Source organism: Rhagoletis zephyria, unplaced genomic scaffold, assembly GCF_001687245.7.
Source record: "Rhagoletis zephyria isolate East Lansing unplaced genomic scaffold, Rhagoletis_zephyria_1.1 Rzeph_scaffold_02887, whole genome shotgun sequence".
NCBI classification, from domain to species: domain Eukaryota; kingdom Metazoa; phylum Arthropoda; class Insecta; order Diptera; family Tephritidae; genus Rhagoletis; species Rhagoletis zephyria.
Window position 1 is genome coordinate 14,150 of NW_016159971.1, and position 16,573 is coordinate 30,722.

The 16,573-nt window shown below is 33.3% G+C and overlaps 1 protein-coding gene across 1 annotated transcript in view; it reads right to left on the bottom strand.

The window, feature by feature from the left end:
• The window catches only part of LOC108367956 (ribose-phosphate pyrophosphokinase 1), a 69,437-nt gene that overhangs the window by 13,943 nt on the left and 38,921 nt on the right, over nucleotides 1–16,573 (bottom strand). Inside the window, exon 3 of the mRNA XM_017622669.1 lies at nucleotides 8,475–8,573. Within this exon, the coding sequence (XP_017478158.1) occupies nucleotides 8,475–8,573 (99 nt within the window). The remainder of the gene's footprint in view (nucleotides 1–8,474; nucleotides 8,574–16,573) is intronic.

The following is a 16,573-nucleotide window of genomic DNA, read 5'->3' on the forward strand; positions in this document are numbered from 1 at the left end:
TATTTTCTGTTTTCAATTTAATATAAATAAGTATGTACTTATCTAGACATTCTACATTAGTTTCTCTGTAAGACATTCTTTGTTCGCTTCTCTGGATTCTCTTTATCCATGCGTTCTCCCTTCGTTCGAAGGTAATGCTACGGGTAAGGACTTACGGCCAATGACATGCCCATGTTAAAATAATGCCTTCTTGAAGCGAAATAGTAAGCGATATATGGAATTTTCATTCGTACTGTCATCAGTTAACTTTAAAATGTAAATTTAAAGCAATTCCCATGCCATGGTGGAATTATATACAGGTGATGTCAGTAGACCACATAACATGATACAAAAAGAAGGTAGTTTCATTTCAAAATTTTTGACAAAAAATAAGTTTTTGAAATTTCATAAATTGTAAAAAATTGTGAGCTACCTTGCCATATTTATAGCAATCAAACAATACATCAGAGAATTTAATGTTGTGTGTGGGAAATGTTCGATGTTTTGGTGGGGAGCGGAGGGAAGGGGTGTGCCACCTAAAACTACACTCACTAAACAGAGCATAGTATAAAATTTAAGAAAAGCCATCCTTCTCCTCCCTGTCCATTCTGCAGGCGCTGGGAGCCATTTCAAAATGGGGTGAAATTAGCATTTTCGCAAAGAAAAATTAAACTCGTGTTAGGCCATCAGCAATATTTTTGCGCAAAACTCCTTTCCGCGTTGGTGGCCTTCGGCCGCGCTAGAAAAAATAACCTCGTCAGTCGAACTCCGGTTCCGCCATCCACAGTATTTTTGGGCAAAATCCACCTCTAAATTTACAAAAAAAAAGTGCATATTCCAAACCGAAATTTTTGCTTTAAATTAAAGCCTAATCCTTTGGCTAGACGCATATGTTAAAATTTTTTGATTCGGGTCGCGCGTTTGGATGCGATAACCCAAAAGCATTGTAAAAGTCAGGGTTGTTGCGAATATTCGCATTCGCAACCGCGGAGCTTCCGCATTAATTTTAACATTCGCATTCGCTTTCGCATTCGCAATAATCAATGCGGAGCTTTTGCGAATGCGAATGTTGTGCAAGTACACCGATAAAACGTATATATGGCAAACAAAACGACAAATTGTGGCCACTTTTTGTCTGTGGTCGAGGGAGTATTTGTGTAACAAAACTGGTCAAATTGTCATTTATCAACTTTGATAAAAATGTATTTAAGCATATTATTTCCTAAGCTATACAACCGAGCTATCAATGGGCAGTCGTACGTCCGTGTTTTTCTGTTTTGCTATTTAAAGTCAAGTGCTTCAATAGGGATTTCCAGCAGAAACGGTCAACGTCTGGATACAAAGAGAATCGATGCTCAAATAATTATATAGGTCTGACCTTTCATTAAGTAAGAATTACGTTACTATCTGAGACCCTCCTCATCTTCCGCGATTCTTATAATTCAAATGCTTACACATAAAAAATCGGGATGCTTTTTAAAAAATTAATCCGATTCAGCTGGCAACCACGACTTTGAAAATAGAATTTTTTCCAAAACTTTCATTCCTAGAAAATAATAATTTATTTTCCATATCCATCTATTTAGCTCGCTATAAGCACAAATTTTTCAAACCAGTCGCAGAAGAAGGTATTAAAAATGAATTACAAAAACAAAAATCGAAAAACGCTGATGGCGTTACAATTTCTGAAACAGCCAAAGGAATAAGAATGAAGAATTCTTTTAAAAAGCTTTAGAAAAACCTGACACATCTGGTTTGGATTGTAAGCGCTGTTTAAACAACGATCTCACCATTATGCTAGATTCTTCAAGTGAAGATGAAAGTCGGGAGGATACATCCGATATTTTCAGCCCGATGCAATTCTCATTACTTTTTATTAAATATAATGTTCCCACTTTTTAAATTCAAGTACTAAATAAAATAAACATTATTAAAAATTCCTAACTTTTCCATTTTTTATTTGCCTAAACAACTTAATTTACTTACCATATGGTTTCTTGCTGTTAGACATCCGCATTCGCATCCGTGGATGTCTAAAATTCCACATTCGTAACATCCCTAGTCAAATAACCGAACCGTACCAGAACTTTCTTACTTATGCATTTTTCTATAAACAAAAATTGTATAAAATGAAACTGCAGTAGTTTTCATCTTATGTGGATGATTCTTGTCACAAATACATAGTTTCGTGGTTATATTTATCTATATATATTTTTTAGCAGCGCCACATCTTTATCAGAAAATTCCGAGAATCCAAAAATTGGTACTGTTACAAGTTCCAAGGCATCATTTTAACTCGACCTCCTCCCTCTTCCACGGATAACGTTACATCGTTAAGAGGTTTCAAAATATTTTGCGTCAGCAATTTGTCATCAAACTACATTAGATCGTATTTCGTACACTATCCTCGGAAAAGCAAAGAACTTTATTTTGGAACCTTTGCACAAATGTACCAAATTCGTGCAGTTTGGAAACGCGTAAGAATTTTCTTTAATATTTACATCCAACTGTTTCAAGAAACAAAAATTTTCCTCCTAGTGAATCTGGTAGCATGATTTTAGTTAAATGTCATAAACTTGTTAAAAGTCAAATGGTCGGCAACAACAACGAATATCAATAAATACCTTCTATTTTTGTATCATGCCACATAACTGTAAATTTTGACTTTATTGGCTGCCTTATTTTCAGTGATGCCCCCTTAGCCTACATTCAATTAACTTTCAATACAAAATGGGAGCAAAATAGACTGCTTCTAATATTTGCTGATAAACGTATGCGTTGGGACTACTGTTCTCTTCTTGACAATTGGAATAAATGTTTATGCTTTTATTTATTTCTTTTTTTTTATTATTGTAATACAAACACAGATGAGTTATATTTCAAGTGTTTGATACTTAAGTAATAAGTATATAACATTAAACCAAATGGAAAAATATTTAAATGACCTATTGATAGGAACGTTATTTTATATGAAAATACATTAAAGACTTACATAACTAGAGCGTAATAATAATAAGAAAAATTATAAATTACAAAAGCCCCGGAAAGGAAATATTTAATGGGGAGAAATTACTGAATTGATAAAAAGGAAAAGGTAGTGAAAAATCAGAGATGAATAAAGGAGTAACTGACAGATGATATATGTACACACTTGAGTAATCATTCTGTAAAAAATCGCATTAGTTCCCTTCTGAAGTGCAATGTGCTTTCTACGCCCCTGATCTCCAAAGGTAAAGTATTCCATAGACGGACTGCATACACAAAAAACTGGTGCTCAGATACTTTGAAAGTAAAGGTCGTATAAAGCAATTGCGAAGAACGCGCTGTTCGAGTTGCTTGAAATCGGTCATAGGGGTAAGAAGGATCTGGGTTTACCAATATTTAATGTAGTTGTATGAGAGCCTTGAGTTTCAAATAGTTCTTAAAGGAGATGGATGTGATCTCTGCGCTTAATACCAAAAATATATCGGGCAATTTTATTAAATAAGACATTGAGCTTTATGTTGCACGTAGTATCGCAATTAGCATACAGTTCGCAACCATAAAGCATGGTTGGAAGCAAGTATGTCTTGGCTAAGAGCAGTCTGATTTTGATTGGTGGAAAGTACTGGGTAGTCCATAAGGAGCGCAACATTCCGTACACTTTGCCTATTACTGTAAAAATGGTGTTCTTCTATGTCAATGTTCTGTTGAAAGTCACGCCCAGGTTTTTGGCAGCATCAACGAAATTTATTACCAAATTGCCTACCATTACTTGTGAATAATTGTCTAGCTTAAAGTGTTTTTTGTAAATTGTAATGCACTGGGACTTGCTCCGATTCAATATTAGGCCATTATCAGTAGACCAGCCATTTACTCGACACAGATCAGCATTAAGATTAGGTATGCAGGCATTAATTGATTTTAGTGAGCAATCCAGATATAACTGCACGTCATCTGCGTAAACATGCACTTTACAATGTTGTAGAACTTTCGGTAGATCGTTAACATATAGGACAAACAACAGCGGTCCAAGTATTGAGCCTTACGGCACACCTTCAATAACGGGCAAGAAGCTGGACACAAGAGCTACCAACGCATACAGCTTGCGAACTCCCTAGGAGATAAGATCTAACCAGGCTTACAGCTTGGGAAGAGAAATTAAAAAGATTGGTGAGTTTTAAGCAAAGTAACGTGTGGTCAACGGAGTCAAAAGCCTTTGAGTGATCAAGCAAAGTTAAAAAAGTGGCATGATCGTTGTCCATAATCAGCATTATATCGTCAGAGACTTTCAAAAGAGACTTTCAAAAGAAGCTGCATTACTGCTTCTGTTCGGCCGGAAGCCAGATTGATGAATACGAATAAGTGATTTTTTACTCATAAAGGTGTTTATTTAGCGATGCATTTTTCGCTCCAGAACCTTCGAAAGGAATGGCAAAATGGCAATTGGTCTGATATCACCATTTGGTTTCAAAAGAGGGATAATGTTAGCCTTCTTCCAGCAGCTCGGAAAGACGGACGTTGTCAATATAGTGTTAAAATCGTAGGTAAGGTAAGAATTAATGGGAATAAACACTTAATAAATTTAGGATGGATTCCGTCAAGACCAACGACGTCGGATTTCACAGGAAGTATGGACTCAACAACATCACATTCATCTACGCATTGAAAAGAAAATGCACTCAAGAAGTTATTAAGACAAACATTATAACCATCATAACATATATTACTGCAAGGACGAGACAAATTAACAAACTTTGCATTTACTTCATCAACATTTACAGATTCAGGTGAGACAGAGATTTTATGGCCTTCATAACTCTATTTCTTATAGACTTGTACTCATTATGGGCCGCGTCGGACTTCAATTTCTTCCAGGTTTGATACGCACTATTCCTATCATCAATCAATTTTCTTATATAGGTGTTAAACCATGGACGACTACCATGCCTGCTTGGTTTTGCCATTAGAGGCACACATGTCTCAAATAGTGTGTTAATATTTGTCTGTATGAAATTAAATTGTTTGTAAATTAATTATTTGTTTGCTGAAAACTTTAAATAAAATTGAAATTGGAGTTAAACTATTGATTTAATTACTAATATTGATTAGCGGAGTGTTAAGTGCTATTTGCGCCTTGCGGGGATGCAAATTTAAACGCATAGTACATATTAAATTTAGTTCAAATAGCCAAGTAGCCCTTCGGTCGCATCTTTTGTGTTTATCTACATTCGCATGTATATGGTTTGTGAAAGTTGCAAATTTAATGTAGTCGCGCTTGGAAAATTGTTCGTAAGTACGCATTTTTAAAGTGCATTGGTTGTTGGACTACATGCATAAAAAGTAAGATTCGGCCTGGTGCTAACAGACAATTCTTCGTCATGCATTGTACAAATACAATACGGACCAAGAGTTTTAATCCTACTCCGAACGGCGATAGTATTTTTTATGAGAAGCTGTTTTTCGTGGCAAAATGCATATAGTCCAACAACAAATGCAGTTTAAAAAATGCGTACTTGCGAAAAAATTTCCAAACGATATAAAAATGCGCTGCAAAAAAACAATGAATAGAAAAAAATTTTCAAAGAGAAGGTCCACAAATAGTGGATTTGATGTTTGCGCGGATTGAAGAAGCTGCAGCCCTACAAGACGAATTTATTATAACTTATCTTAATTGTTTCTTTTGTTATGTACATACATATGTACATCGCGAAGAAAAAATAAATATGAAATATACATTTCCTATAATAAATTTTATTTCCACATTTGAAGTGCAATTGATAACCTTTGGAATTGACTTGATAACATTTGGAATTGACTTGAGAGTTAACCATATTCTCAAATGGAGATCAAACTCCCCTTTTTATTGAGAAAGCTGTAATTTTCAAATCAATATTAAATCATTTTCAAACGTTTGACATTTGAGAATGGCTTTGATTTCAAATCATTCTCAAATGTTTATCAAACGTAATTGTTTCCTGGGTATAAATGCATAACCAAAACAAAATGCATGATCAAGACAGACGCGGAAAATATCTCCCATACAACGGCGTTGAAAATTTTTTCGCGATAAGTTTAGGGAACGTACCCATTAGAGTGGTTCAAAAAATTTTTTTTTGCAAATTCATAAACGCTGCCTCAAATTATTGTTGATTGTGATAAAAAAAGAGAAACGTGTTTTTTTTTATTTTGAAAAAAAACTCTTCTTATAGGCCGCGCTAGTCGGTTTTTTATACAAACGCTGACGTCCTAAATTTTTTCATTTTCTTGACATGTTAAAATGCAGCTAAAAATGTGGTTTTTACATATAATTACTGTGGTTTTATTGGAGAACATTCCCTTAATTACATACCTGTCTTGGTCAGTTAGAATGGGCCTAGCGCCCGAAAATATGCTCTCGAAAAGAGACTAGTAAAATTAAAACGTTGACTGACGTTTTTCAAAATTCAAAATGGCGATCAGTTTTTTAGAAAAATGGTTGGATTTGTTGGAAAACCAGCACTTGAGAGTTTTTGGGGTCGCCGATTACGAATCTGAAGTCAATTTTTTAAAATTCATAATGGCGGATCCAATATGGCGATTAAATGAAAAAAAAAAATACTAAAATTAAAACGTTGATACTGAACGTTTTAAGCATTGACAAGGGTTGAAACTCGTTTCCAGTGGGTTTCTGTGCTTGCTGATTATGAATCTGATGTCAAATTTTCAAAATTCAAAATGGCGGTTAAGAGCTGCAAACAAATCCAATCATTTTTTTTTAAGTTGGTCGCCATTTTGGATCCACCTTGAAAAAGTGGGTCACATATATGGGTACGTTCCCTTATCGCGATAAGCTGTTGTGAGTGATCGCGAATGGATTACTTGCATCGTTTTTCCCATTTATGAGAGGCCGACATCGGCAATGCTCGGACTTCTCATATTCGAGTGAGAGCGGATTTTGTTTGTCGATCGCATTCCGAATGTGAGAGTTGATAAATTTGTTTGCATTTTTGACTCGCGAAAAAAGAATGCAAAACATAGATTTGGAATATCATCGATGATAATCTCATAAATAAATGAAAACGAATACATAATCATAAATGAGAACATACGAACCCTGTGGTTAATGATTATTAATATTCTACTGAATAATAGTGAGAGGAGAGTAGTTCTGTATAAAATAATTATCCAAAATGGACACGTGTGGTAATCAATATTACACTCCGCATGTCTCAATCGCAACTGAGATTCGAGATGCATCGACTGGAGATAATGCATCTATTAACTTAAGTTTCATACATATTTCAAGAAAGCTGATATGCCTGCACCCCAAGGGAGTATTATCGAGGCAGACAATACAAGCTCAATCAGTTCCACGGAAGAGCAGCCTCCGCCCAGAATTTTTCCCAATGGAGCAATTGTCAAAAATCTGCTTTTTTAATTAAAAAGTTGTTTATTGAAACTACCTAATTTTTTGGATCATGCAAATAACCTTTAACTTGTTATTGGATGTTAGATATATGTTCATATTTGCTGTTTTTTGGAAAAAAACTAATAAAATATTTGAATTGCCTTTACTTTCTTCGCCTAAAAAGTTTTTTTAGCTGTTTTTAGCTCGTTTTTTGTCCATTCTGTTGCTAAAAAAAATCTCGTACACTGCTGGCATCACTGCTCTACCACACATACAATCTCACTATTCTGCTGACTTCGATTATCCCCTTCCGATAACTTTTTCCTTCCGCGCTTGCCTAGCCCCGCGACACATACATATGTATGTGCTGATTTGTGCATCCCTACCGTAAATAGGGATAAATCGATACAAGTAAATCCAAGTACATACTCGATACTTTTCTCAATTTACCAAGTATTTTTGTACTCGATACTTTTTACTCCGATTCAAGTAGATATCGAAAAAAAGGACTTGTATCGGAAGCGCAAAACTTATTATGCTTCAGCATCTTCTTTGAAAAGTAACCCATTAGAGGAATTGGAAGATATGCGCAATACATTTCCACTGCTATATAAGCAAGCCCTCTATACATAACGGTTGTTGGGTCATCTGTCCCTTGCGAGAGGCTTTTCTCAAAAACAGGTACAACTATATCAAAACCGCGAAACCACCTTTCAGGAAAAAACTTGGAAAAGTTGATAATTTCGGGAAATATAACAAGAAAGGAAAATAACTCCTTATTTTATATGAAAAAACTTTATCTATTAATCTTGTAAAAATGTATTCTATTGTTTTTGAAATCAAATACTATACAAAATGATTGTTGTCTTAAATTTTTGTATGTAAAAATATTAAAGGATAAATAATCTTGTAAAAAAACATTTTTTGTGAAAAAAATACAATTACTTTGAAAAATATGCAAAATCGTACTCTACGTACAAGTACTCGATAAATTTCCGATACTGAGTAGGTATCGATACCTTGTTTGATACAAGTACAATTACTTATTTGAGTAATACCTTGATGGTATCGATTTATCCCTAACCGTGAACAATAAAAAATGAGATAAAAAAATTTGTTTACTTACTTGTATTTGAGAAGCATGTAAATCCATTGTTATAATATGGTCAGCTCCAGCTACAGACAACATATTAGCGACTAATTTAGCAGATATGGGGGCACGACTCTGTTGGTAGGTAGAAAAAAATATATACTTATACATACATACATATATATAAAATATTAGATTCATAAATGTAAATATTTTTTATTTTTTTTAAACCAATAACTATTGACACACCCATCACAAACAAAAATGAAATACATGTACACTCTGGGATTAATTCAACTTTCATATTGCATTGTCCACGGGTTCTGAGCTAAGTTCGAAGTCTCTAGGTCATCAGTACGGTTGCCAGACGTACTGATTTTATCAGTACAGTACTGATTTTTCAATTCTTGTACTGACGTTATTCATTTCTTCAATCAGTACGCTAATGTCATGATTTTCCAAAATTTGTACTGATTTGTACTGAATTTTCAATTCAAACAAAGTACTGTAGGATTTTCTTAAGTTAAATTATTTAAAAAGAAGGCTGAGGTTGTTTTGTCGAGTGTTGTTAGTTATCTCGAAAATAATTTTCATTTTAATAACAAATTTGAATATTCGAATTTCTTTTGCCTACAGCTTACAATTATTTGTTCTTAATTTATTGACATTGTAAAAGACTTTGTATACAAGACATAGAGTTAGATACTCTTTTTAGGGAATTAATTTTGCGTAATGGAAAAAATTTTATTTAAGCCATGAGAAAATATTAGATGAAGTCCTTAAATATAGGTACTTTTCCACAGTTTTAACAAATACGTAATTTTGTTTTTTTCAGCACCACACTCAAACGAAACGAAGTAGAGGATATTGAGTATAAAGTTTGCTTCCTGGCGCAAAGGGAGAAACCCATGATTCAATAATTAAAGGTTTGCTCATTATTGACATTAGAGTTTTGACACTCCCTTAGCTCCCTTACAAAAGCTTTGCACACACACACGAACCCACACACAATGCTTTGCTAAGGGAGCCGATTTTGTCAAGAGGGAGCGAGAAAATTGCTTTTTGAGCAAACCTTTTATTATTGAATCATGAGAGAAACCGGCTTCTAATTAAATTTTTTGAAAGTGAACTTCAAATTAAAATTAATTTCAAAATTAAATGTATAGAATTCTTTGACTATTTAAACACTGAAAATGGAAATGATCTCATTTTTGCTATTCAAAAATGTGATAAATATAAAATAATTTATTGGCTCCTGAGTACAATAATGTGTACACTCATGTTAAAATGAATAACACTTATTTTTTATGAACTATGTTTTATTTATATACCATCATATTGTTAAAAACAAGTACTCTGGCGTTTTAAAGTATTATATGCAGGGTTTGAAAATGCTGTCATTTTTTTAATTTAATTTGCTTTTGCTGTGACTTCGGGATTTATGATATCGAAAGCAAAGCAAAAGCAATTCAGAAAAAAACAAATGCTTGGCTGCCATTTTGCTGTGAAATTTCGAAAGCAATCAGACAGTTCAAAAGTAATTTGTGGAAGCACAACGACAGGGAAGCAACACCAAGCAATATAAATTTGACTATAACTTCGAAGATGTTAAATGTATGCATGCACAAATACACTACTCTGTACTTCTACTGGTGACAAGAGACGACCATAAGCTAAAGATTCCATACATTACTGATTTTACGTCAACTCGCTAGCGAAAGGTCATGCCACGCGTAGCACTCGGATGGTTCCATTGACATCGCCATGTTAAATTCGTTAGGCAAAGGAAATGGTATCGCAAATTTTGTGGCTAGTACTCACTCCTGGCGAGTCAGCTAAATCATATACATACATGTTATGTATGTATATATGTAGATATACACTATGCTGCAAAACTAAATGTGCATAGCACAGTCAAGCAGATCACAGCACAGCAAAAGCACAATCACAGTAAATCGAAAGCAGTACATATTTTCAATAAACTGCCGATAAAAAGAATATAATTTTCAAAACCACAGCAAGAGCGAATCCGTTCGAATGAAAATCAAAAATTTCAAAGCGAAGCAAAAGAAAAAATAATAGTGCTGTTGCTGCTGTGCTGACAGTTTTTCAAACCCTGATTATATGTTACTTACATTCATAATTTTGCTTTGAATAAAAATGTACTGAAAAGTACTGATTTTTTTAGCATGAAAAAGTCTAACGTACTGATTTCGCGCATAAAAAATCTGGCAACCCTAGTCATCAGGAAGTTGGTTGAGAATTGAGTGCAAGATTTGATTACACACAAGTGAAACATAATAAACGCTTATAATAAAAATCAGTGAAAAATTCATTCTAAAAAAAGAAATTGTAGTAGCGATTTTTGATGCAGAGAACCCTAGAGGAAAACGTTTCACGCCGACCGAATTGATTTTAATTTTTTGACCGCCATATTGGATTCGCCATTATGAACTTTTAAAATCACTAGTGAACCCGCAGGGCGTTAAAACGCCCAAAATTTAATTTCAAAAACTTAAAAAATATTCCAAATGTTAATCAGAGTTATAAGAGATCCGAGCGCCATATTTCATCAAACCGTGCAGCCAGTTCTGAGTGAAAAGCAGTCTCGCATAGTGCATGTTTTTATTTTCATCGAATTTCAAATCACCCTATGCCGATGAAAAAAGTTCTTAATTAAAAAAATAAAACTTTATCATACATCTACAGGCAAGGTCTCTAATTTAACCTCTCATTTTTGAAATTCCCTTTCAAAAGTATTCTGAAACTAAAATCTTCTTAAATCTCTTTCGTCCTACATTGTGATATGCATGTAACCAATAAACTGATGAAATAATTCGAATTCGATTGTTCGAAAAATAGCAACCATCCTAAGTAACGGTCAGGAATAAATCCCTTTCAAACCCATTTCGATTTATACCCATCTTTTAATAATTCCTCCAACTTACTGAATAATTTGAATTTAGCTTTTAAAACACGTGGCAACTCTCTTCAAACATTTGAAATGTTCAAACTAAAGATTTCTTACCATTCCTTCGTTTGACTACGGTATTTTTATATTTCGTATACTTTTTGAATTAGTTAATTGAGTTAGGCCTTTCAAACAGGTGGCAGCCCTCTTCAAAAATATTTTCAAAATTAATCGTTGTTAACTCTCCTTTGCCGGACACTGCGATACCTATTTTAATTAACTTATAAATTAAGTGCAATTTTAATTTTCAAACATGTGGCAACGCCGATAAATACTGTTCAAAAATAAAAAATTGTCAACCCTTTTTGATTGATACCCATATTTTAATAATTCATTTAACTTATAAAATAATTTGAATTTAACTTTTTAAACAGGTGGCAGACCTCTTTTAACACCTCACAAATATTATTGGCGTTGAAACCAAAGATTTAATAACACTTTCGTTTGACATTCATATTTTGATATTTCTATAACTTGTGTATAAGTAAACTAAATTCGAAATTTCAAGCAGATGGCAACCCTTTTCAAAATATTTTCAAACTACTAATTTCTAAAACACCTTTCGTTTGGCACCCATATGGTGATACATATTTCTCTAACATAATATGATTTTTTAAATAGGTGGCAATATAGTTCAGCTAAGAAACAATGCTTGTCAAAAACATTTCAATTGATAACCAGTTTGTAATAATTGATTTATTTATTTTAATAATTTGAATATAATTTTTTAAAAGCTGGCACCTCTATTCGAATAAGTTAAGCCTTACTGCGCATCTACAGCACATTTTCGAAAATCGAACGAACGGTGCGGATTTGATGGCATAGATTTTTAAATAATTTTAATTTAATTTTTCAGTGGTAACTCCTTCGAAAAACTAAAACTAGTTTGCACATGTACAGACCAAGCGCTTTAATTTGACATCTAATTTTTGAAAATTGGGCGAACGGTACAGATCTTTTATGCTGAACGAAAAATCCCTTCGCGTATTATATATATGTACATATATATATATTATTTATATGTTGCGAATGTGGAATATTAGACATCCGCGGATGCGAATATCTAACAGCTAACATCCGCGGATGCGGATGCGAATGCGGATGTCAAGAATTTTTAAGAAACAATTAGAATCTAGCATAATGGCGAGATCGTTGTTTAAACAGCGCTTACAAGCCAAACCAGATATGTCGGGTTTTTCTAAAGCTTTTTAAAAAGAATTCTTCATTCTCATTCCTTTGGATGCTTCGGAATTTAGGGGATCTGTAACTTCATCAGCGTTTTTCGATTTTGGTATTTGTGATTCGTTTTTAATACACACTTTCTTCTATGACTGGTTTGAAAAATGTGCTTATATCGAGCTAAATAGGTGGATATGGAAAATTAATTTTAGTTTTCCAGGAATCAAAATTTTTAACAAAATTCTGGTCATCGGATCAGAATATTGTTGTTTAAAAAAAGCACCCCGTTTTTTAATAAGCATTTGAATCTCAGATAGTTACGTANTATCTAATTAAAGGTCAGACCTATAGCTTTTTAATTATTTGAGCATCGATTCTCTTTAAATCCAGACGTTGACCATTTCTGCTGGAAATCCCTATTGAAGGAGCTTACTCTTTGACTTTAAATAGCAAAAAAGGGACAGTTTTACCACAGAAGTTTTTAGCCAAGGATCCAATGAAGATCCGTACGAAAAAAGTATTGCCCGACAAGTAAACAAAATCTCTCTTTTTAAAAGGTTTGTTAAGAATAAATTCCCCAAAGAGCTTCATTTGAAATTATTGAAACGAATATGTGTAACATGAAAAGCAAATCACGAAAATTTGGTTAAGAATTACAGTACATAATTTCTTCTTTTGTGTCTAGTAGTTTTTTTTAAGATTGGTCCAAAAACATCATAATAAAGAAAGAAACCAATGCAGGTATATAAAGCAAAAAAAAAAATTCTAAAAGGACGATGTTCTCCTTGACGTACGCCAAAGGCCAAGAAGAAGTGGGAACTCGTATGACTGCCCATTGATAGCTCGGTTATATAGCTTAAGAAATAATATGGTAAAAGACATTTTTATCAAAGTTGATATATATGACATTTGACCAGTTTTGTTAAACAAATACTCCCACGACCACAGGAAAAAATATTGGCTACAATTTGCCATTTTGTTTGCTATACATATATACATACGTTGTACAACATTCGCATTCGCAAAAACTCTGCATTGATTATTGCGAATGCGAATGTTAAAATTAATCCGAAGCTCCGCGGTTGCGAATGCAAATGCCAATATTCGCAACAACCCTGATATATATATATATATAGATTTTATCTGTATTTTTACCAAAAACGAAAAAAATACCACAATAAATACATGAATTATGTAAGAATACAAAGACAAATTATTTATTAGAAGCAGTGTCTCTTACAAACTGAAAACAAGTAATAAAAACCCTCAAAAAAGCAGAATCGCTACAGCGAAAAAATGGTTTGAAAAACCGCATAAATTCAAATCCTCGTAAAAAACCGCATGAAAATAGACCTAAGTGTAATTCTATTTTAGTTTTTAAAGAAATTCAATCGTTAATGCTGAAGCTGTAGCATGCATTTAAGTGCTAGGTGTTAACAGTGAGCTGGCAATTGCATACAACAATAACTTCTCGTTAATTTATTTTGTTTCGACGTTAACGATTGAGTTTTGTTTCGTTAATTTAGCTCTGAAACGTAAGAAATTATCTTGATAAGTTATTTTTGCCATCAACAAAACGAAATCGATTCAAATGGTTTGTTGAGCATCTCTGATTGTTATTATTATACGTAAAGATTGAGGTGTTGACTTAAAACACCGAGGCAGCGGGTTCAAAACGGGCCACACGCAATCCTAAGTATAGTACAAATTTCCGATCTTTATAGCCCAATTTATATAAGGAAGAATTGCTAATCACATTATCTTTGTAATGTGAGTTTATGACATTCGATGCGACACTAGGGTTCTGGTACTCGATTCCTCAAAATATCGTTTTCAAACAATCAAGTAGAAAATATCGGTATCGAATGCCGAAAGTATCGATATGGTATCGTATCGTGTTTAAACTCGTGTCCCTACTTCTGAGATTAGAATCGATAGAAAACGGGAGAAATTCCCATTAATAGGAAAATGTTTTCCCAATGCAGCATTAGCTTTCTAAAGCCGAAGGGGTACGCAAAAAATTGAAAACCAACAAATCATTCAACATTTTCTAAATTAAGCACTAAATTAAAAAACAACCTGATTAGTCATAAGAGTTTCACTCACCTGTTTTAAACGACAGCTTCGAAAATATTCGAAAATTTGCTGCATTAATGTAAAACAATTGAAATGCATCGCTTGTGCTACTAAAATCTTATATCAATTCATTATTTTATCTCGTGGAAGAAGTGGTAAGCAGAATACTCTCATATAGTATTCAGTTGAGGAATGCATTCTTCTTGAATCTGGGAACATTGCCCATTTTTTCAAAAAGTTTCAAGCGAATATGCCTAATTTTCGCCGGACTTCCAGCATTGACAATAAAATTTAAGATTTTTTAAAAAGTGGAATTCATTAATTTGTGCAGTGAACGGCTCATTAAATATTCAAATAGTTAAAGTTCCATGACTTATGTCTGACATAACTTCAACGAATCANGTGGAATTCATTAATTTGTGCAGTGAGCGGCTCATTAAATATACAAATAGTTAAAGTTCCATGACTTATGTCTGACATAACTTCAACGAATCAGATCTGAAATCCGAAAAGAGAAAATTGAACGATTTCGGGCCAAAATTAAACTCATCATAGGGCAGGAATAATTCATTAACACTAGAAAGACCAAAAAATCGACGGAGAGGGGTCATTTGACCCAATTGTAGCACCAAAAATTATAGATCGAAATATATAAATATAATCTATTCATTTAAAAAAGTTTTCATTTTTATATTCTCATTTTAGTAAACAAGATCAGTTCTCAAAATGTGCCCATTAACACTAGATAACCTGGAAAATTGACATGCCTTGAAAGATGGACAGGTGTCATTTGACCCAACTATTTTAAAATTAATTTTAGTAACAAAAAACTTATAATTTTAAATAAAAAAATTTAATTTAGTTTAACTCAACATTTAGTGCACGAAAAGATATGGGATGTATGCATTATGTACATATGTAATTACATATACAAAAACTTCTTCCTATTTGGCGCTGTAACCGCCTAAGCTATTTTGGACGAGTTCAGCAAAGCTAGAGATAAAGCGATACCATGGAAGTATCGATACCTGTACTTGGAAGTAGCATCGGAAGAAAGTATCGATGCCTAGTAAGTATCGGGCTAAAAGTATCGATACCTACTTATATCGATATTTGTACCTATATATCTATGAATTTTTGTCAAAATAACTTATGTGACTATAATTTTTGATTTTAGGCGAATGCTACTTAATCTTTTTAAGAACAACTTTAAGTTTTAAAACATGGTTTACTAGGAGAGTCCCCAGAATTTTGTTAACAGAATTGCAGTTCTGCAAAGTAACAATGGTATATTTCTGTAAGAAGTAATCATGTAGATAATTTTTAGAGTGACAATCTGCTAAGTCTAAGTATATGTAAAAAATTTGAAGGGGAGGGAAAAAACTTTTCAAAACATTTCCTTCAAGAATTTTGCAGAAGGCTCCGTTGCAAATTAAAAGATTTAGAATTTTTTGTGAGCTTATCATTTTTTCTGTGCATCTTTTGGACTTAGTGAATTTACCTTTAATTATATTTAATATATATATAATATAAACTTGAAGACGTTGCGTTTTTAATTTACCTTGCTCCCTATATCCAAATATGAGTTTTCACAAAAAGTGGACTTAGCAACTTTTCACTTCAAGCTAGCGATATGTTAATGAGATGATTATAGGTCTTTCTTTGTAGGAATTTTTCATTGACAACTAAACTGCCAAACATTTTTAGATATTCACAATAATAATTAGATTACAAAAAGTCCGGAAATTAAATTTTCACTGAAACGGGTTTCGATATAACTACTTTCTTCCGATACCTACTCAGTACTCAAAAGTATCGATATCAAAATTACTTGGTAACGGACGAAAAGTATCGAGTATGTACTTGTATTTACTAGTATCGTTTTATCCCTAAGCAAAGCACGCCAGTC